The sequence below is a fragment of the Salmo salar genome, chromosome ssa19, assembly GCF_905237065.1.
Source record: "Salmo salar chromosome ssa19, Ssal_v3.1, whole genome shotgun sequence".
In the NCBI taxonomy this organism is placed as follows: Eukaryota; Metazoa; Chordata; class Actinopteri; order Salmoniformes; family Salmonidae; genus Salmo; species Salmo salar.
The window spans coordinates 45,059,214-45,083,213 of record NC_059460.1 but is presented as its reverse complement, the minus strand read 5'-3'; the positions used below and the strand labels follow the sequence as shown (position 1 = coordinate 45,083,213).

The 24,000-nt window shown below is 46.6% G+C and overlaps 1 protein-coding gene across 1 annotated transcript in view; it reads left to right on the top strand.

The window, feature by feature from the left end:
- LOC106578905 (voltage-dependent T-type calcium channel subunit alpha-1G) overlaps nt 1-24,000 on the top strand; it is a 252,055-nt gene that overhangs the window by 204,710 nt on the left and 23,345 nt on the right. Inside the window, exons 24-27 of the mRNA XM_045702368.1 lie at nt 15,162-15,313; nt 16,892-17,001; nt 20,072-20,205; nt 23,082-23,152. Of these exons, the coding sequence (XP_045558324.1) occupies nt 15,162-15,313; nt 16,892-17,001; nt 20,072-20,205; nt 23,082-23,152 (467 nt within the window). The remainder of the gene's footprint in view (nt 1-15,161; nt 15,314-16,891; nt 17,002-20,071; nt 20,206-23,081; nt 23,153-24,000) is intronic.

Sequence of the window (24,000 nt, the reverse complement as noted above, 5' to 3'; positions counted from 1 at the left end):
GCATGGCGCAATTCGTGACAAAAAAAATCTAAATATTCCATTACCGTACTTCGAAGCATGTCAACCGCTGTTTAAAATCAATTTTTATGCATTTTTCTCGTAGAAAAGCGATAATATTCCGACCGGGAATCTCCTTTTCGGCAAACAGAGGAAAAAATCACAAAGACGGGGGCGGCCAGGTCACGCGCCTAAGCCCACAGTCCCTTGATCGGCCACTTGAGAAAGGCGATAATGTGTTTTAGCCTGGGGCTGGGATGATGACATTCTGTTTTTTCCCGGGCTCTGAGCACCCATGGACGATGTAGGAAGTGTCACGTTAGAGCAGAGATCCTTTGTAAAAGATAGAGATGGCAAAGAAGTTCAAGAAATGGTCAGACAGGCCACTTCCTGTAAAGGAATCTCTCAGGTTTTGACCTGCCATTTGAGTTCTGTTATACTCACAGACACCATTCAAAAAGTTTTAGAAACTTTAGGGTGTTTTCTATCCATATATAATAAGTATATGCATATTCTAGTTACTGGGTAGGATTAGTAACCAGATTAAATCGGGTACGTTTTTTATCCAGCCGTGAAAATACTGCCCCCTAGCCATAAGAGGATAAGTTACCTGTAATCTTTGTACAAACATTTCAAACAATTTTCCTAATACAACTTTAGGTATTTTTTAACATAACAATCGATAAAATGTAAGATGGGATAAACTGCATTCAATACCGGACGAAAACAAAGTGGAGCGTGTTTTCAGGTCAAGCGCCTCTAACAAACACTACACTTCACTCGACCCTCGTTCTGAACAGCAATACTTCTTCATTACACAAAGGAAAAACATCAACCAATTTCTAAAGACTGTTGACGTCCAGTGGAAGCGATAGGAACTGCAAGCAAGCGCCTTAGAAATCTTGATCTCCATAGAAAACACATTGAAAGAGAGTGACCTCAAAAAATAAATCCTGGTTGGTTTATCCTTGGGGTTTTGCCTGCCAAATAAGTTCTGTTATACTCACAGACATCATTCAAACAGTTTTAGAAATTTCAGAGTGTTTCCCATCCAAATATGCATATCCTAGCTTTTGGGCCTGAGTAGCAGGCAGTTTACTTTGAGCACGCTTTTCATCCAGACGTGAAAATACCACCCCCTAGCCTAGAGAGGTTAAAAACAAGTTGTAATGACTCCAACCTAAGTGTATGTAAACTTCCGACTTCAACTGTAGGTTGTACTTACAAGGGTGTTTAGTTTTCACTGGTTGCCCTTTTCTTGTGGCAACAAGTCACAAATATTGGTGCTGTGTTTGTTTTTCGAATTCTTTGTGGATCTGTGTAATCTGAGTGAAATATGTGTCTCTAATATGGTCATACATTTGGCAGCTTAGTTTCTACCTCATGTTGTGGGCAGTGTGCACATAGCCTGTCTTGTGTTTACAGTCATATCTCCACACATCGAGGTCGAATATTTTAGCATTCCTCTCTGTAGTTCTACTTCTATTAAATCCACTGAGAGAGACAGACAGGCAGGCAGGCAGGCAGGCAGGCAGGCAGGCAGGCAGGCAGGCAGGCAGGCAGGCAGGCAGGCAGGCAGACACGGCAGGCAGGCAGGCACGGCAGACACGGCAGGCAGGCAGACACGGCAGACACGACAAGCCGACCCCAATTATGTCCCTCACAGCGTATTATTGTTTTTCTGTATAATTGTATTAAGGAAGTCAGCGCTGAGTACTCAAAAGGGTGTGTGTGTGTATATATGCGTGTGCAGGCATGCATGTGCGTTTGTGTGTGTGTCTAATTATCTAACACGCCAGCAAACCATTTTCTTTAGCTAAACCTGGCAATTGCCTCTTTTCGCAAACAACTTTGGAGGGGAAAAAAGGAGGAGAGGAGGATAGCAGAGGAGGAGAGAGGAGAAGAGAGGAGGAAAGAAGAGGAGGAGTGGAGGGTAGTAGAGGAGGAGAGAGGAGAAGAGAGGAGGAAAGAAGAGGAGGAGAGGAGGGTAGTAGAGGAGGAGGGAGGAGAAGAGAGGAGGAAAGAAGAGGAGGAGAGGAGGGTAGTAGAGGAGGAGAGAGGGGAAGAGAGGAGGAAAGAAGAGGAGGAGAGGAGGGTAGTAGAGGAGGAGAGAGGAGAAGAGAGGAGGAAAGAAGAGGATAGTAGAGGAGGAGAGGAGGATGGATGAGGATAGTAGAGGAGGAGAGGAGGAGAGGAGGAAAGTAGAGGATAGTAGAGGAGGAGAGGAGGAAAGTAGAGGGGGATAGGAGAGGAGGAGAAGAGGATAGTAGAGGAGGAGAGGAGGATAGGAGATGAGGAGAAGAGGATAGTAAAAGAGTAGAGGAGGAGGAGAGGAGGAGATGAGGATAGTAGAGGAGGAGATGAGGATAGTAGAGGAGGAGAGAGGAGAAGAGAGGAGGAAAGAAGAGGATAGTAGAGGAGGAGGAGAGGAGAGGAGGAGGAGATGAGGATAGTAGAGGATAGTAAAGGAGGAGAGGAGGAGGAGAGGAGGATAAGAGAGGAGGGGAGAGGAGAAGAGAGGAAAGAAGAGGATAGTAGAGGAGGAGAGGAGGAGAGGAGGAGAGGAGGAGAGGAGGAGAGGAGGAAAGTAGAGGGGGATAGGAGAGGAGGAGAAGAGGATAGTAGAGGAGGATAGGAGGAGAGGAGGATAGTAGAGGAGGAGAGGAGGGGAGGAGGATAGGAGGAAGGAAATAAAAGAGGGGATAAGGGAGAGGAGAGAAAAAGAGATGGACATGAGTCAGTCACGGTGTAGGGGATGAGAGGAGAAAGGGAGATGTGAGGAGGGAGGGAAGTGAGGATGATGAGATGGGGTTGCACTTCATCGATGTTTCTCAAATGTCAAATTTTGTAGTTTTAAGGTTTGGGTTAAGTTTAGGCATTAACTCTGAATGGATAAGGTAAGGGTTACGGTTTGGGTTAAGTTTAGGTTTTAACACTGAATGGTTGAGGTAAAGGTTAAGGTTTGGGATAGGCTTAAAACAAGCATCTCAAAAACAACTTTCTATTGTTGGACAAATATTTTTCGACAAATATTTTTGGGGCTCCCGAGTCACACAGCGGTCTAAGGCACTGCATCTCAGTGCTAGAGGCGCCACTACAGTTCCTGGTTTGATTCCAGGCTGTATCATAACAGACCGTGAGTCCCATAGAGCAGCGCACAATTGGCCCAGCATCGTCCGGGTATGGCCGGGGTAGGCCGTCATTGTAAATAAGAATTTGTTCTTAAGTGACTTGCTTAGTTAAATAAAGGTAAAATAAAAATAAAAAGTGTGGGATAGGCTTAAAACAAAAATTTCAAAAACAACTTTCTATCGCTGGATTCGAACTTGCAACCTTTGGCCCTTTGGAATCAGAGACAGATGCCACATCCCGTCCACAGTGCCCTAGCAAAATCAAAATCCACTTGAAGAACCTACAGCGCTCACTGTTACCCCTAGTGGCCAGTTTCCACGTCATCTCCCGACGTCCTCAGAAATGGATGGACGTCGAATTCTGACTTGTATCACAGGTGACCTGACTGGGTCAATCTATACTTTACCTAACCAGCACACAGACGGGAGGCTTATGGTGACTGCACTATGATATTCTCCCCTACCTAGTGGTGAGCCGTATAGACGGAGAAAGGGAGACGGAAAGGTGGAGGGAGGGAATCAGAAAGACAGGGAGAGTCAAATAGGGGGAGAGAGAGAGAGACAGACAGACGGAGAGACACGGAGAGAGAGAGAGGGAGCAGAGAGACAGACAGACAGACAGACAGACAGACAGACAGACAGACAGACAGACAGACAGACAGACAGACAGACAGACAGACAGACAGACAGACAGACAGACAGACAGACAGACAGACAGACAGACAGACAGACAGACAGACAGACAGACAGAGATGGAGAGAGCAGAGAGTGAGAAAGAGCAGTACTGTACATAGCCATAATATCAAATTTGAAATGTCTCTATTCCTCTAAAACTTTTGTGAGTAATGTTACTGTTAATTTTTTTTCTTCACTTTTGTGTATTATCTATTTGGGATTGTATTTATTATGGATCCCCATTAGCTGCTACCAAGGCAGCAGCTACTCTACCTGGGGTCTGGCAAAATTAAGGCAGTTATACAATTTTAAAAACATTCATTACAGAATTCACAACACACTGTGTGCCCTCAGGCCTCTACTCCACTACCACATACCTACAACACTTGCTTTGGCCATGTAAACATATGTTTCCCATGTCAATAAAGCCCATTGAATTGAGTGAGTGAGTGAGTGAGTGAGTGAGTGAGTGAGTGAGTGAGTGAGTGAGTGAGTGAGTGAGTGAGTGAGTGAGTGAGTGAGTGAGTGAGTGAGTGAGTGAGTGAGTGAGTGAGTGAGTGAGTGAGTGAGTGAGTGAGTGAGTGAGTGAGTGAGAGAGAGAGAGAGAGAAAGAGAGAGAGACTGTGTAGTTATGAGTGCTCAGCTTGTTGAGTGAATGTGTCACAGTAACAGATGGCCTCTAACTCTCCCTAGTCTCACAGCCCAAAGAGATAAACGCTGTACTCAGACCTGCTCAGGATGGGTCATGTCCTCTAACTCTCCCCAGTCTCACAGCCCAAAGAGATAAACGCTGTACTCAGACCTGCTCAGGATGGGTCATGTCCTCTAACTCTCTCAGTCTCACAGCCCAAAGAGATAAACGCTGTTCTCAGACCTGCTCAGGATGGGTCATGTCCTCTAACTCTCCCCAGTCTCACAGCCCAAAGAGATAAACGCTGTACTCAGACCTGCTCAGGATGGGTCATGTCCTCTAACTCTCCCCAGTCTCACAACCCAAAGAGATAAACGCTGTTCTCAGACCTGCTCAGTATGGGTCCCTGAAGATGCACCTTCTTTGTGTGTGTCTTTAAAAGAACAAAAGTAGCATTCGGCCATTTTGCGTCCTACCTAACAGGACTGATTGTTGAGCTGCACCATAACTGTATAATACTACTTTAACCTTTTAAATAATATTTACCATAGGATGTAACGAGAAATATACACACAGCTCGCTCCATGACACAGACTGACCAGGTGCAACTCAGTATTAGGAAGGTGTTTTTGATGTTTTGTACATTCAGTGTACGCACAAGATGATAACGGGGTCACTGGAGAGAGTAACTGACTTCTGTTCACCACGTGTTCTGTTCACCACGTGTTCCATTCACCACGTGTTCTGTTCACCACGTGTTCCATTCACCACGTGTTCTGTTCACCACGTGTTCTGTTCACCACGTGTTCCATTCACCACATGTTCTGTTCACCACGTGTTCTGTTCACTACGTGTTCTGTTCACCACGTGTTCTGTTCACCACGTGTTCTGTTCACCACCTGTTCACCACGTGTTCTGTTCACCACGTGTTCTGTTCACTACGTGTTCTGTTCACCACGTGTTCTGTTCACCACGTGTTCCGTTCACCACGTGTTCTGTTCACCACGTGTTCTGTTCACCACCTGTTCACCACGTGTTCTGTTCTCCACGTGTTCTGTTCACCACGTGTTCTGTTCACCACCTGTTCACCACGTGTTCTGTTCACCACGTGTTCTGTTCACCACCTGTTCACCACGTGTTCTCTTCACCACGTGTTCTCTTCACCATGTGTTCTGTTCACCACGTGTTCTGTTCACCACGTGTTCTGTTCACCACCTGTTCACCACGTGTTCTGTTCACCACGTGTTCTGTTCACCACGTGTTCTGTTCACCACCTGCTCACCACGTGTTCTGTTCACCACGTGTTCTGTTCACCACCTGTTCTGTTCACCACCTGTTCACCACGTGTTCTGTTCACCACCTGTTCACCACGTGTTCTGTTCACCACGTGTTCTGTTCACCACCTGTTCACCACGTGTTCTGTTCACCACCTGTTCACCACGTGTTCTGTTCACCACGTGTTCTGTTCACCACGTGTTCTGTTCACCACCTGTTCACCACGTGTTCTGTTCACCACATGTTCTGTTCACTACGTGTTCTTTTCACCATGTGTTCTGTTCACCACGTGTTCCATTCACCACGTGTTCTGTTCACCACGTGTTCTGTTCACCACCTGTTCACCACGTGTTCTGTTCACCACGTGTTCTGTTCACCACCTGTTCACCAAGTGTTCTGTTCACCACGTGTTCTGTTCACCACCTGTTCACCACGTGTTCTGTTCACCACGTGTTCTGTTCACCACCTGTTCACCACGTGTTCTCTTCACCACGTGTTCTGTTCATCATGTGTTCTGTTCACCACGTGTTCTGTTCACCACGTGTTCTGTTCACCACCTGTTCACCACGTGTTCTGTTCACCACGTGTTCTGTTCACCACGTGTTCCATTCACCACGTGCTCTGTTCACCACATGTTCTGTTCACCACATGTTCTGTTCACCACCTGTTCACCACGTGTTCTGTTCACCACGTGTTCTGTTCACTACGTGTTCTGTTCACCACGTGTTCCGTTCACCACGTGTTCCATTCACCACGTGTTCTGTTCACCACGTGTTCTGTTCACCACGTGTTCTGTTCACCACCTGTTCACCACGTGTTCTGTTCACCACCTGTTCACCACGTGTTCTGTTCACCACGTGTTCTGTTCACCACCTGTTCACCACGTGTTCTGTTCACCACCTGTTCACCACGTGTTCTCTTCACCATGTGTTCTGTTCACCATGTGTTCTGTTCACCACGTGTTCTGTTCACCACGTGTTCTGTTCACCACCTGTTCACCACGTGTTCTGTTCACCACGTGTTCTGTTCACTACGTGTTCTGTTCACCACGTGTTCTGTTCACTACGTGTTCTGTTCACCACCTGTTCACCACGTGTTCTGTTCACCACGTGTTCTGTTCACCATGTGTTCTGTTCACCACGTGTTCTGTTCACCATGTGTTCTGTTCACCACGTGTTCTGTTCACCACGTGTTCCATTCACCACGTGCTCTGTTCACCACATGTTCTGTTCACCACGTGTTCTGTTCACCACCTGTTCACCACGTGTTCTGTTCACCACGTGTTCTGTTCACTACGTGTTCTGTTCACCACGTGTTCCGTTCACCACGTGTTCCATTCACCACGTGTTCTGTTCACCACGTGTTCTGTTCACCACGTGTTCTGTTCACCACCTGTTCACCACGTGTTCTGTTCACCACCTGTTCACCACGTGTTCTGTTCACCACGTGTTCTGTTCACCACCTGTTCACCACGTGTTCTCTTCATCATGTGTTCTGTTCACCATGTGTTCTGTTCACCACGTGTTCTGTTCACCACGTGTTCTGTTCACCACCTGTTCACCACGTGTTCTGTTCACCACGTGTTCTGTTCACTACGTGTTCTGTTCACCACGTGTTCTGTTCACTACGTGTTCTGTTCACCACCTGTTCACCACGTGTTCTGTTCACCACGTGTTCTGTTCACCATGTGTTCTGTTCACCACGTGTTCTGTTCACCATGTGTTCTGTTCACCACGTGTTCTGTTCACCACCTGTTCTGTTCACCACCTGTTCACCACGTGTTCTGTTCACCACCTGTTCACCACGTGTTCTGTTCACCACGTGTTCTGTTCACCACGTGTTTTACCACTGATCTGCAAAGAGATAAACAGTAAATGGCTAGGACAAGAGTGTCAACTCCTCCCCTGATCAGGTACACACACACACACACACACACACAATACACACACAGCAGCCTGCTCTATCTAGGTCAGTGTTAACAGAGATGAATCTACCGGAAGTGTTCCATCCCTCTTCTCCTCCCTCTCCCTCTGCTGTAGGAATATACGTATTAACACTAGATTATTAAAGAGAGAGAGAGAGAAAGAGCTGAGCTGCACTTCCTAACCTCCTGCCAAATGAATGACCATATTAGAGACACATATTTCCCTCAGATTACACAGATTCACAAAGAATTCGAAAACAAACCCTATTTTCATAAACTCCCATATCTACTGGGTGAAATACCACAGTGTGCCATCACAGCAGCAAGATTTGTGACCTGTTGCCACAAGAAAAGGGCAACCAGTGAATAACAAACACCATTGTAAATACAACCCATATTTATGTTTATTTATTTTCCCTTTTGTACTTTAACTATTTGCACATCGTTACAACAGTGTATATATACATAATATGACATTTGAAATGTCTTTATTCTTTTGGAACTTCAGTGAGTGTAATGTTTACTGTTCATTTTTATTGTTTATTTCACTTTTGTATATTATCTACTTCACTTGCTTTGGCAATGTTAACATGTGTTTCATGCCAATAAAGCCCCTTGAATTGAATTGAATTGAGAGAGAGAGAGAGAGAGACAGAGAGAGACGGGGAGAGAAATGCGGGAGAGGGAGGAGGGCAGAAGAAGTTGACAGCAGGGTGCTGTATATAATGTGGCAGCCAGGAACAGTGTGTCCTTTCTGGCCCCCACACAGAGAGAGAGAGATAATGAAAGAAGGAGAACGGAAGATATGTGTATATATATATATAGAGAGAGAGAGAGCGAGAGAGAGAGAGAGAGAGAGAGAGAGAGAGAGAGAGAGAGAGAGAGATTAGAGAGAGATTAGAGAGGAGAGAGAAACACAGAGAGAAAGACAGAGAGAAAGACAGAGAGAAAGACAGAGAGAAAGACATACTTATACAGTCATTTGTCCATTATTCTCTCGCCCTGTTAACCCCGCCTTCCACTCACCGCTGTCCAATCGCCTTCCTTCACCATTCGGGTCTCCATTCCAGTCTCCATTCCAATTGGTCCTTCCAGCTCAAGTCAGACTCAGAAACAAGTGCGTGTCAGTCTACCATGTGTACCAGCACAACTCGTGTGTTTCTTTGGGTGTTTTTCGTGTATGCGTGTGTGTGTGTGTGTGTGTGTGTATAACTTGCCAAGCCCTTTCACATTATTCTTTCCCTACCTCTTTCTTCTGGACCCCTCAAACTCCTCTGTTTCTCCTCTTTTCTCACCATCCTGAACTTTTATTTTTCGTTTCTTTTTTTCAGTTTCTTCTTTTTGTCACTGGTGCAGAATATTTTCTTATTTCCCTGTATATTTTTTATTTAACGTTTTGACTCAAGGTTTGCTGGATCTTAAAAATCCCAAAATGATTCATACATAATTGGATACAATGTAATTTCACTTGATATTAACCCTTGACTTTGATATGACCTTGTGCTGCAATCAACCAGTACAACATGTTAACCCAGCACACATCGACTCTTAATGTGAACCAACCCGTGGATCCATTAATTAAAGGACAGGGGTGTAAAATCAGTCACAAATCCTATCAAAGTATAACTCAGGGGTCCTGAGTGGCACAGTGGTCTAAGACACTGCAGTACCTGGTTCAAATCCAGGCTGCATCACATCCGGCTGTGATTTGGAGTCCCATGGGCAGCGCACAATTGGTCCAGGGTAGGCTGTTGTTGTGAATAAGAATTTGTTCTTGACTGGCTTGCCTTGTTAAATATATAAAAAAATGACCTTAATGATATTGTAACTAGGCTTTTTGACCTCTTGTATCTGACCACCACAATCATCTTAACCTTTGACCTGGTTAGAGGAAATGGTCCTGGCTGTAACATTGTGACTGATCTTAATGCCTTTACTCCAATCATCTCAATACCACAGGTCTGTTTCACCTGACCAATCATCTCTCTTCCACAGGTCTCAGCTTCACCTGACCAATCATCAGAAGCGAGAGCATTCATATAGTTTTACTCCACTGTCACATCCTAATAGTGCAATTACGAAACCACAATCCACGATATGGCACCATCTATCGCTTGATTGAATATTGAACATTGAAACCTATCGGTCATTTCACATTTCAGCACATAGTTCCACTGTGTTACAAATCTCATACACAGACATCCAACCCCCATACACAGACAACCAACCCCCATACACAGACATCCAACCCCCATACACAGACATCCAACCCCATACACAGACATCCAACCCCCATACACAGACATCCAACCCCCATACACAGACATCCAACCCCATACACAGACATCCAACCCCATACACAGACATCTAACCCCTATTCACAGACATCCAACCCCCATACACAGACATCCAACCCCATTCACAGACATCCAACCCCATACACAGACATCCAACCCCATACACAGACATCCAACCCCCATACACAGACATCCAACCCCATACACAGACATCCAACCCCATACACAGACATCCAACCCCCATACACAGACATCCAACCCCATACACAGACATCCAACCCCATACACAGACATCCAACCCCCATACACAGACATCCAACCCCATACACAGACATCCAACCCCATACACATACATCTAACCCCTATTCACAGACATCCAACCCCCATACACAGACATCCAACCTCATTCACAGACATCCAACCCCATACACGGACATCCAACCCCATACACAGACATCCAACCCCATACACAGACATCCAACCCCATACACAGACATCCAACCCCCATACACAGACATCCAACCCCCATACACAGACATCCAACCCCATACACAGACATCCAACCCCATACACAGACATCCAACCCCATACACAGACATCTAACCCCTATTCACAGACATCCAACCCCCATACACAGACATCCAACCCCATTCACAGACATCCAACCCCATACACAGACATCCAACCCCATACACAGACATCCAACCCCCATACACAGACATCCAACCCCATACACAGACATCCAACCCCATACACAGACATCCAACCCCCATACACAGACATCCAACCCCATACACAGACATCCAACCCCATACACAGACATCCAACCCCCATACACAGACATCCAACCCCATACACAGACATCCAACCCCATACACATACATCTAACCCCTATTCACAGACATCCAACCCCCATACACAGACATCCAACCTCATTCACAGACATCCAACCCCATACACGGACATCCAACCCCATACACAGACATCCAACCCCATACACAGACATCCAACCCCATACACAGACATCCAACCCCCATACACAGACATCCAACCCCCATACACAGACATCCAACCCCATACACAGACATCCAACCCCATACACAGACATCCAACCCCCATACACAGACATCCAACCCCAAACACAGACATCCAACCCCATACACAGACATCCAACCCCTATACACAGACATCCAACCCCTATACACAGACATCCAACCCCATTCACAGACATCCAACCCCATACACAGACATCCAACCCCATACACAGACATCCAACCCCCATACACAGACATCCAACCCCATACACAGACATCCAACCCCCATACACAGACATCCAACCCCCATACACAGACATCCAACCCCATACACAGACATCCAACCCCATACACATACATCTAACCCCTATTCACAGACATCCAACCCCATACACAGACATCCAACCCCATACACAGACATCCAACCCCCATACACAGACATCCAACCCCATACACAGACATCCAACCCCCATACACAGACATCCAACCCCCATACACAGACATCCAACCCCCATACACAGACATCCAACCCCATACACAGACATCCAACCCCATACACAGACATCCAACCCCCATACACAGACATCCAACCACCATACACAGACATCCAACCCCCATACACAGACATCCAACCCCTATACACAGACATCCAACCCCATTCACAGACATCCAACCCCATACACAGACATCCAACCCCATACACAGACATCCAACCCCATACACAGACATCCAACCCCATACACAGACATCCAACCCCATACACAGACATCCAACCCCCATACACAGACATCCAACCCCCATACACAGACATCCAAGCCCATATACAGACATCCAACCCCATACACAGACATCCAACCCCCATACACAGGCATCCAACCCCATACACAGACATCCAACCCTATACACAGACATCCAACCCCTATACACAGACATCCAACCCCATTCACAGACATCCAACCCCATACACAGACATCCAACCCCATACACAGACATCCAACCCCCATACACAGACATCCAACCCCCATACACAGACATTCAACCCCATTCACAGACATTTATTCACTCCAACCCAATCAAAGCCCACTCACACTTTGAAACTAAACCCCTCGTGCTGTGCCAGGGAATTCAGTGTGTCTGTATTTCCCAACCGAGCCTTGTCTTCCTGAAGTTACTGAGTGTGGCTCAGTCCAAAAACAACTCCTAGTTCCTCACCCTAACCTCTGTTAAGTCTTGTTTTGTAGACTTCAAAGAATCGGATGGATGTAGGTAATGTGTGGTAAGGGGCTAAGAGGTTGTTTTTGGACTGGTTTTTAATATTGGTGCTCTTTCCTAACTAATTATCTTTTTATGTCGGTCATGATGTTTAATGATTCACCAATGCTTTCAGCTAAAGGGGTCTTAGTTCTCCCAAGAGTAAAATAGCTTCATGTATATGTCAAAATGTAAAAAAAAACCATTTAATTCCCTCTTGAAGTATAAATACATTTTTTTCCGATATCCTTTCATGGGGCACCAACGTGTAGGGTATCCAACATTCCTCACACAGGGCACCAACATGGACATTCAGTTTAACATGCTACAGGCTAGTCATTTAGCAGATGCTCCCCATTAGCGGACCACATAGGTCTAAGGCCCCTTGGGTTGGAAGAGTGGTCGAGGGTCTGTTGAATGTTTATGTAATGTTATGTGAGAGAGAGAGAGAGAGAGAGAGATGCTGAAGTTTATTCACACCTCACTTCTTCACTTTCCTCTTGTCTCAGTTCTCTTTACCTTACACCCCTGCAATGTGCACACAAACACGCACACGCACTGCGCACATACAAACAGACACACACACACACTTTTACAAGTCTTTCAAGCTGATTTGGCGAAAGCTAATACAGACGTAATCTTGACTCATTGGTTTGGCATGACATCACAGTGTCAGTCTGTGCCAGTAAGATCAATTCTCCCTCTAAGTGCTGCTCAGTTCTTTCTCCCTCCAGATAGAGAAAGTTGGAGTAGCAGTAGTGTAATTTGGCCCTCTCTACTCTCACCTCACCTCTCCTCTCTCCCTTCATTTCTCCCCCCTGTGGCAGAGCCGGGCCTGAGCCAAGAGGAAAAGGTTCTGCCCCCCCAGCCATATTTCTCGTTCTACCGCTCCCTCTCTCAGGGCAGTACTTACACAAGGTCCATCTCTCTCATTCTCTCTCTCTCCTTCCTCTCTCAGTGTAGGGTTTTCAACCTATGAGAATTGGGCATTATGTCAACAGTCCTCCCAAGGTACAGCAACGGATGCTCAGTGAACTGTGCCCTCAGTTTCATCTATCGACCCTCTAGTACGGCCCGTTAAAATAAAGTGTTAGGTCCTGCAGCAAAACTGCAGCAGCTTAGCAGTTTCCCATGACATTTCACTGCCACAACGTTTGCACCAGTGGGTTCACTGCACTAGTTTAAATTGTAATGGGTCTGCGTGTTGTACAAGAAATGTACGATAAAGCAATGACCCAGGTAGACAGAACAAGAGAGAGCTTCACACGCAAGTAGATTTAGGATGAGGGAGATCTGAACAGCACCTGAGGTTTGGGATGAGGGAGAGCTGAACAGCACCTGAGGTTTGGGATGAGGGAGAGCTGAACAGCACCTGAGGTTTGGGATGAGGGAGAGCTGAACAGCACCTGAGGTTTGGGATGAGGGAGCGCTGAACAGCACCTGAGGTTTGGGATGAGGGAGAGCTGAACAGCACCTGAGGTTTGGGATGAGGGAGAGCTGAACAGCACCTGAGGTTTGGGATGAGGGAGAGCTGAACAGCACCTGAGGTTTGGGATGAGGGAGAGCTGAACAGCACCTGAGGGAATCAGGCTGTGCACATGTGTGTGTGTGTGTGTGTGTGTGTGTGTGTGTGTGTGTGTGTGTGTGTGTGTGTGTGTGTGTGTGTGTGTGTGTGTGTGTTTGCAGGCCCATGCTGTCCTGTCCTCTCCCCTCATATTGTTCTCTCTCTCTTTCACTGACGAAAGAGGGATGAGGACAGAGACTGATAGGGAGACTCCCTCCTCTCCCCCTCTCTCATCCTCTTTCCTCTTCCGTTTATGGATGGATGGATAAAATGAGGAGAAGTGATAAATGGGTATGAAACCTGTACCTGATGTACTAAGGTATACTGAACTGTCCTTTTTGTTGTTATAGTCCTTATGAGAAAGAAGGAAAGAAAATTAAAGAGGGAGAGATGCCTGAAGATACGGCAGAAGAGAAAAAATAAAAAGGATGCATTGAAAGAGAGAGAGAACATGGATTAACCATTCATTACCAGCTCCCTGCAGCCTCACAATGCACCAAAATAACCTCCTTCTTCCCAACTCCAGTCTCTTCAAGCACACACACACGCGCACGCACCCACGCACACACGCACACACACACACACCACTTTGGGCAGTGGCGAGACTGTTTATTTCCCATCAAGCTCTCTCAGGGGAGATGTCCATTTGAATCTTTATTGATCAGAGGAGAGCAGCTCTGATTTTGTTAGTCATGGTTGGCAGCCACAGGGGAGCTGGGCCCGGGAACACTGTGCTTCTCTCCATCTCTCTCTCTCTCCCTTGTTTTCTCTCCATCTCTCATTCCACTCTCTCTGTGTCTTCCTCTACCTCTTTCCTCTCCTTCTATAGCTCTCTATCTATACCTCTCTATCTATACCTCTCTATCTATACCTCTCTATCTATGCCTCTCTATCTATACCTCTCTATCTATACCTCTCCTTCTATACCTCTCTTTCTATACCTCTCTTTCTATACCTCTCCTTCTCTGCTCATTGCTTTTTTTATTCTCTTCTCTCTCTCTATCTAGCTTTCATTTGCCTCTCTCTCTGCATCTCTCTCTGCCTCTCTCTCTGCATCTCTCTCTGCCTCTCTCTCTGTCTCTCTCTCTGCATCTCCCTCTGCCTCTCTCTCTGCCTTTCTCTCTGCCTCTCTCTCTGCCTCTCTCTCTGCCTCTCTCTGTAATGTTGTGATGGTATAAGTCAGTATGGGTGTGTATGCTCTCTGCTTTCCTTTAACTGACACTATTCTCTCTCTTGAGACCTGTGGGCTGCTGGTGTCGACCTCTCGACACCTTTCTCTCCAATATGTCCAGTACACTACTCCCTATCTCACCCTATGACCCCCCCCCCCCCCCCCCACCTACCTCCCCGACCTCCCCTCTCTTACTCCCCCCTTCCAACAGAAGCTCAGAGTAAGCCTTACTACTCGGATTACTCCCCCACACGTCTCCTGATCCACAACATGTGTACCTCCCAGTATCTGGATCTCTTCATTACCGTTGTCATTGGACTCAATGTCATCACCATGGCGATGGAACACTACCAGCAGCCCAAGGTAGGACCTGAGCAATGATGGTTTCTTTGTTGATTTGTAGTCCGTTAGTTATCGCCATGGCATCTTGGACAGCATGCACCAAGATGGCTGCTCGTCCAGTATTCATTCCACATGGTCCAAGATCATTGCTCTGGGATTTGTAGTTTGTTTGGCAGCACAAATGCAAATGAGAAAAGTTCCTTTAGTTCTTAAAGGGATCTGCTCCACATTACGTAAAGTAATACAGCAGAAAGCAAAACATGAACTAAACTCCCACGCAAATGATGTCTCGAAGAATTGTAATTGTTTATTATCAGATCAGCTGCACGGTGATTCGTGATGAAAACAGCTTTGTTTTTTTGTGAAATTACCATCTGTCCAGTCCATGCATTTAAACAAGATGGAAAGAGAGAGAGAGGAGGTTGAGAAAGAGAGAGAGACATAGAGAGAGAAAGAGACATAGAGAGAAAGACCAAAGAAGAGAGAGATGAGGGTGGTAGAGAGAGACAGAGAGAGAGATGAGGGTGGTAGAGAGAGACAGAGAGAGAGATGAGGGTGGTAGAGAGAGACAGACAGAGATGAGGGTGGTAGAGAGAGACAGAGAGAGAAGAGGGTGGTAGAGAGAGACAGACAGAGATGAGGGTGGTAGAGACAGAGAGAGTGATGAGGTTGGTAGAGAGAGTGACAGAGAGATGAGGGTGGTAGAGAGAGAGACAGAGAGAGAGAGAGATGAGGGTGGTAGAGAGAGACAGAGAGAGAGAGAGATGAGGGTGGTAGAGAGAGACAGAGAGAGAGAGAGATGAGGGTGGTAGAGAGAGACAGAGAGAGAGATGAGGGTGGTAGAGAGAGACAGAGAGAGAGAGAGATGAGGGTGGTAGAGAGAGACAGAGAGAGAGAGAGATGAGGGTGGTAGAGACAGAGAGAGAGATGAGGGTGGTAGAGACAGAGAGAGAGAGAGATGAGGGTGGTAGAGAGAGACAGAGAGAGAGAGATGGGGGTGGTAGTGAGAGACAGAGAGAGAGATGAGGGTAGTAGAGACAGAGAGAGAGAGATGAGGGTGGTAGAGAGAGACAGAGAGAGAGATGAGGGTGGTAGAGACAGAGAGAGAGATGAGGGTGGTAGAGACAGAGAGAAAGAGAGATGAGGGTGGTAGAGAGAGAGAGAGAAAGAGAGAGAGGGAGATGAGGGTAAGGAGGAGTGGGTGGCCAGATGAGTCAGTAAATCTCTGTAGAGTTAGTTGTCTGATCTTCTAACCACATGCCTACTAGGAAAAGTGAGAAGGGCATCGTTAATTCCCCCAGGCTCCAAGACACTTTCATACTGTTAGCCTTTTCAGAGAGAAGGAGAGGGGGAGGTAGAGGAGAGGGAGAGAGTGGGATGGTGGTGTGGAGAATATTACTCTGGGAAATGGGTTATTCTGGGAGAGTGAGACGTCAGAGGAGAGAGACAATAATAACGGCAAGCTATGGAATATTGTAATACTAATCCTCCCTCCATCTCCTCCCCCCTTCCTCTCCTTCCATTCCTCCCTCCCTCCCTCCCTCCCTCCCTCCCTCCCTCCCTCCCTCCCTCCCTCCCTCCCTCCCTCTCGCTCTCCAGGAGTTGGATGAGGCACTGAGGATCTGTAACTACATCTTCACCCTCGTCTTCGTCCTGGAGTCTGTCTTCAAGCTGGTGGCCTTCGGCTTCCGACGCTTCTTCAAGGACAGGTCAGAGGTCACACTTTGTCTCAGAGTAGGAGTGATGGTCTAGGATCAGTTTTTCTTTTTAGTTTAGAATGAATATGATTATATAGACAGGGGGACCTGATCCTAATTCAGCACTCTGGTGATTATGGGTCCAGAGATAACCCCTTCAGAAGAGTTCAGGCGAAGCAGCGATGTGTGTGTGTGTGTGTGTGTGTGTGTGTGTGTGTGTGTGTGTGTGTGTGTGTGTGTGTGTGTGTGTGTGTGTGTGTGTGTGTGTGTGTGTGTGTGTGTGTGAGTTAGTGTGTTGTAGGAAAAAGGTGCAGCGGTGGAAAGCTCTCTCTGTTAGGGCTTTATGAATACAAACTGCCTTGTTAAAGGCTCGTAAAACACAGTGCCTCAGACGATATCGTAGCTTTAAAATCCTTGGCTTCCCACTGAACATAGTTGAGGTTGAAATTGTGTTTAATAATAATAAACTACATTCATCAATCTCAGTCCACCATTATGTGGATAAATGCTATAGGCCCATAAGCGATCAACTCTAGACACCGTCGTGAAAGCCCAGGAGGCCGTCCATTTCTGAGATAGTGAAACCGATGCGCTTGGCACCGGCGATTGTACCACGCTCAAGTCGCTTATGTCACTCGTTTTGCCCGTTGTAACGGGCAAAACAACCTGAATTGACTTTTCTTTGCACTTTTCTAGTGAAAACAAAAGGCAGGAACAACACACCCAGATTCTGATCTAGTCAACTCCTTTTGAATGGTATGACCAAACAACAGGAATGTGACTGGTAACCAAGAAACCCAACATACAATTTAAATCCAGAAACGTTTTAATTTATTTATTTTACCAGTTAAGTTGACTGAGAACATGTCATTTACAGCAACGACCTGAGGTATAGTTACAGGGGAGAGGAATGAGCCAATTGGAAGCTGAAGATGATTAGGTGGCCATGATGGTATGAGGGCCAGATTGGGAATGTAATCAGGACACCAGGGTTAACACCCCTACTCTTATGATAAGTGCCATGGGATCTTTAGTGACCACAGAGAGTTAGGACACCTGTTCAACGTCCCATCGGAATGACAGCGCCTTACTAAGGGCAATGTCCCCAATCACTGCCCTGGGACATTGGGCTATTTTATCAGACCAGAGTGTCTCCTACTGGACCAACTCTTCCTAGCTACAGAGGCAAGTCAGCAGTGGGCTGCAGGGTGTTATGCTGCTGGCACTTTCAAATACATCAATCAGAAAACAATGCAATAAAGACATATCAAATTTCAAACCAAACACAGTAATTTAATTCACACAGTAACATTAGTTTGTCGATTCAAGCTTCATCAGTCTTCACACCTCAAACCGTGTCCATGCTGACAGGGTCTGTGGGAATGTCCCGTCCTGGAGATTGCCATGGCAATGGTGTGGCTCTCTCTCTCTCTCTCTCTCTCTCTCTCTCTCAAATATACAGCCATCCATCCAGACAATGCCATATTGAATACAACATGCCAGGTTGGCATCAGCAAGGCGCTAGACACATCTTCTTCACTCCCTCTAATTTTCTACTACATGTGCACACACACACACACACACACACACACACACACACACACACACACACACACACACACACACACACACACACACACACACACACACACACACACTGGACCCTGGCAGATGAAGAGAAATATGATGGATTAGCAGACATGCTTGACAATGGCAGGGGGTTTACGGGTTGGACCACATTCACACACATTGATGGAGCAGAAGTGGAAAAACGTTTCCACATTGTGCTCTCATCAACAGTTCTGCTCGGCTTGGAGCAGCATGTTCACAATGATCTTTATGGTTTCAGTCCTGCCATCATCTACAGTCATCGCATCTCTCTCTCGGTGAGAGAGTGTATCAGTGATTTGTCTCACCATGTTACTTCAGACCTTTGCTGTAATGAAATCTTAGATGGCCCAGGTCCTCTGACAGACCCTTGGATTGTCTCACACACTCCTTTAAGACCTCCCAAGGCCTGGGGTATTCTAAAATGTTCTACCTGTGTATGCTACCTGACTATGTGTTATTGGTGTGTGTATAACATGACCTGTATGTGTGTATAACATGACCTGTATGTGTGTATAACATGACCTGTATGTGTGTATAACATGACCTGTATGTGTGTATAACATAACCTGTATGTGTGTATAACATGACCTGTATGTGTGTATAACATGACCTGTATGTGTGTATAACATGACCTGTATGTGTGTATAACATGACCTGTATGTGTGTATATAACATGACCTGTATGTGTGTATAACATGACCTGTATGTGTGTATATAACATGACCTGTATGTGTGTATAACATGACCTGTATGTGTGTATAACATGACCTGTATGTGTGTATATAACATGACCTGTATGTGTATAACATGACCTGTATGTGTGTATATAACATGACCTGTATGTGTGTATAACATGACCTGTATGTGTGTATATAACATGACCTGTATGTGTGTATAACATAACCTGTATGTGTGTATAACATGACCTGTATGTGTGTATATAACATGACCTGTATGTGTGTATAACATAACCTGTATGTGTGTATAACATGACCTGTATGTGTGTATAACATGACCTGTATATGTGTATAACATGACCTGTATGTGTGTATATAACATGACCTGTATGTGTGTATAACATGACCTGTATGTGTGTATAACATGACCTGTATGTGTGTATATAACATGACCTGTATGTGTATAACATGACCTGTATGTGTGTATATAACATGACCTGTATGTGTGTATAACATAACCTGTATGTGTGTATAACATGACCTGTATGTGTGTATAACATGACCTGTATATGTGTATAACATGACCTGTATGTGTGTATATAACATGACCTGTATGTGTATAACATGACCTGTATGTGTGTATATAACATGACCTGTATGTGTGTATAACATGACCTGTATGTGTGTATATAACATGACCTGTATGTGTGTATATAACATGACCTGTATATGTGTGTGTGTGTGCGTGTGCGTGTGTGCGCGCGTGCGTGCGTGTGTGTGTGTGTGGGTTGTAGGTGGAACCAGCTGGATCTGGCCATAGTGTTGCTGTCCATCATGGGCATCACTCTGGAGGAGATTGAGGTCAACGCATCCCTGCCCATCAACCCTACTATCATCAGGATCATGAGAGTACTGAGGATAGCAAGAGGTGTAGACACACACACACACACACACACACACACACACACACACACACACACACACAGAGACACACACACACACACAGAGACACACACACACACACACACACACACACACACACACACACACACACACACACACACACACACACAGACACACACACACAGACACACACACACACACACACACACATGCTCACACACACACACATGCGCACACACACACACACACACACACACACACACACACACACACACACACACACACACACACACACACACACACATTATCTCTCTCTTTTTCTCTATATACACATAAGTACACTCACTAAATCCTCCTCCTTTTCTATCCTTCTGTTTTAATACGGGTTGTAAAGCAGCAAATCCCAGGGTTTCCCCTCTTTGTCATTTTTGTGTGGCGGGCCCCAAAGCATCCCTGGAGAGGTGTGAAGAGACCAGATGGCACCGGGAACAAAGCCATCTCACACACACAGGACAGAGAGGAAGGGTACTCAGGGAGACAGACTGGGAGGGACAGGGGGGGACAGGTGGTGAGCTCAGAGAGACAGACTGGGAGGGACAGGAGGGGACCTGTAGTGAGCTCAGAGAGACAGACTGGGAGGGACTTAAGGGGACGGTCGGTGAGCTCAGGGAGACAGACTGGGAGGAACAGGAGGGGACCTGTGGTGAGCTCAGAGAGACAGACTGGGAGGGACTGAAGGGGACGGTCGGTGAGCTCAGAGAGACAGACTGGGAGGGACTGAAGGGGACGGTCGGTGAGCTCAGAGAGACAGACTGGGAGGGACAGGAGGGGACAGGTGGTGAGCTCAGAGAGACAGACTGGGAGGGACAGGAGGGGACAGGTGGTGAGCTCAGAGAGACAGACTGGGAGGGACAGGAGGGGACAGGTGGTGATCTCAGAGAGACAGACTGGGAGGGACAGGAGGGGACAGGTGGTGAGCTCAGGGAGACAGACTGGGAAGGACAGGAGGGGACAGGTAGTGAGCTCAGAGAGACAGACTGGGAGGGACAGGAGGGGACAGGTGGTGAGCTCAGAGAGACAGACTGGGAGGGACAGGAGAGGACAGGTGGTGAGCTCAGAGAGACAGACTGGGAGGGACTGAAGGGGACGGTCGGTCAGCTCAGAGAGACAGACTGGGAGGGACTGAAAAGGACGGTCGGTGTGCTCAGGGAGACAGACTGGGAGGGACTGAAGGGGACGGTTGGTGAGCTCAGGGAGACAGACTGGGAGGGAAAGGAGGGGACGGTCGGTGAGCTCAGAGAGACAGACTGCGAGGGACAGGAGGGGACGGTCGGTGAGCTCAGGGAGACAGACTGGGAGGGACAGGAGGGGACAGGTGGTGAGCTCAGGGAGACAGACTGGGAGGGACAGGAGGGGACAGGTGATGAGCTCAGGGAGACAGACTGGGAGGGACTGAAGGGGACGGTCGGTGAGCTCAGGGAGACAGACTGGGAGGGACAGGACGGGACAGGTGGTGAGCTCAGGGAGACAGACTGGGAGGGACTGAAGGGGACGGTCGGTGAGCTCAGGGAGACAGACTGGGAGGGACTGAAGGGGACGGTTGGTGAGCTGGATAGAGAAAACATAGTGGAAGGAGAAATGTGGACCCCAGGAAGACTATTTGCTGCTTTTGCAGCAGCTAACAGGGATCCTAATAAAGTCATAAATCCTGATATATGGAAAGAAACATAGTAGTAAGAGGCAGCACTGCTCATCTGCTTCTCTGATTACTGCCTGTTTACAGGAAGGAGACAGGGACAGAGGATTACTGCCTGTTTACAGGAAGGAGACCAGGGACAGAGGATTACTGCCTGTTTACAGGAAGGCGACAGGGACAGAGGATTACTGCCTGTTTACAGGAAGGAGACAGGGACAGAGGATTACTGCCTGTTTACAGGAAGGAGACAGGGACAGAGGATTACTGCCTGTTTACAGGAAGGAGACAGGGACAGAGGATTACTGCCTGTTTACAGGAAGGCGACAGGGACAGAGGATTACTGCCTGTTTACAGGAAGGAGACAGGGACAGAGGATTACTGCCTGTTTACAGGAAGGCGACAGGGACAGAGGATTACTGCCTGTTTACAGGAAGGAGACAGGGACAGAGGATTACTGCCTGTTTACAGTAAGGAGACAGGGACAGAGGATTACTGCCTGTTTACAGGAAGGAGACAGGGACAGAGGATTACTGCCTGTTTACAGGAAGGAGACAGGGACAGAGGATTGCTGCCTGTTTACAGAAGGGGGAAGGGACAGAGGTTTACTGCCTGTTTACAGAAAGGAGAAGAATTAGAAAGAGAGGAGGATGGTAAAACGAGGTAGAGGACGAGGAGATGTAGAGGAAAGTAGTGAATGATGAGAGAGGGATGAGAGAGGAGGTAGAGAAGCTCATCTGTTCAGTCTGACTGTGTGTAATGAAAGATCTAGCGGTTCAAGTCCTTGTTGATTATTGTCACACGGGACTCTAACACCTGCTCAAGGTGTGTGTGTGTGCGTGTGTGCATGTGCGTGTGTGTGCGTGTGTGCGTGTGTGTGTGTGTAGAGGCCTGCTCCTCTGGATTATTTGTCAACTTCAAACAGACTTTTCTTTCATTAATGTAGTGGCCGTCCTCCACTGTTACCAATTAACCTTGTCTCCTCCTCCTCCTCCTCCTCCAGCGCCCTGTCAGTGACATCATCACAGAGCCCAACTTCCATTAGTACCTCACCGAATATATTTTACTACAGTTATTCCCAAAATGTAATTATTTCTTCTGTGTGTGTGTGTGTGTGTGTGTGTGTGTGTGTGTGTGTGTGTGTGTGTGTGTGTGTGTGTGTGTGTGTGTGTGTGTGTGTGTGTGTGTGTGTGTGTGTGTGTCGCCAGTGCTGAAGCTACTGAAGATGGCAGTGGGGATGAGAGCGTTGCTGGACACGGTCATGCAGGCCCTGCCTCAGGTAAAGTACAGTAGAAGTACTAGGTAGTAGAAGTACTAGGTAGTAGAAGTACTAGAAAGTAGAAGTACTAGGTAGTAGAAGTACTAGGTAGTAGAAGTACTAGGAAGTAGAAGTACTAGAAAGTAGAAGTACTAGGTAGTAGAAGTACTAGGTAGTAGAAGTACTAGAAAGTAGAAGTACTAGGTAGTAGAAATACTAGGAAGTAGAAGTACTAGGTAGTAGAAGTACTAGGTAGTAGAAGTACTAGGAAGTAGAAGTACTAGGTAGTAGAAGTACTAGGAAGTAGAAGTACTATGTAGTAGAAGTACTAGCCAAAAGTACTACTAATCTTCTTCACCTTCTACTATAATATTCTCTCCATGTTTCTTCCACATGGGTACTCCTGGGGTATTTCCTTCAGACAGGAATCTCTTTACCATACCAACTAATTAATAGGATATTCCAGAATCGTCAACCTGGTCTCAGAGCATTTCATATTAATCTGTATGTAAATCTGTGACACTCAATTTAGTAGGATACGTTGTGTTTCATATCTATTCATTTGTTGATGTCCATCACCCATTTTGTATGATATGTTACGAGTTACAATTCGCATTATATGTTACGAATTCGCCAAACGTACAATATTTTATGAATTCTAGCTAGGTGGCAAGGTGGCTAACATTAGCTAGCTGTCAATATTAGCTATGCTTCAGGTGATGGTTAGGGTTAAGTTTAGGAGTTCTCTTAACCTCTATGGGCTAGGTGGGACGCTAGCGTCCCCCCCGTGGTGCACTCCATCAACAGCAGGTGCATTTCAAGAGCGGCAAATTTGAAACCAAATAAATGTCAAAATTCAAATTTTTCAA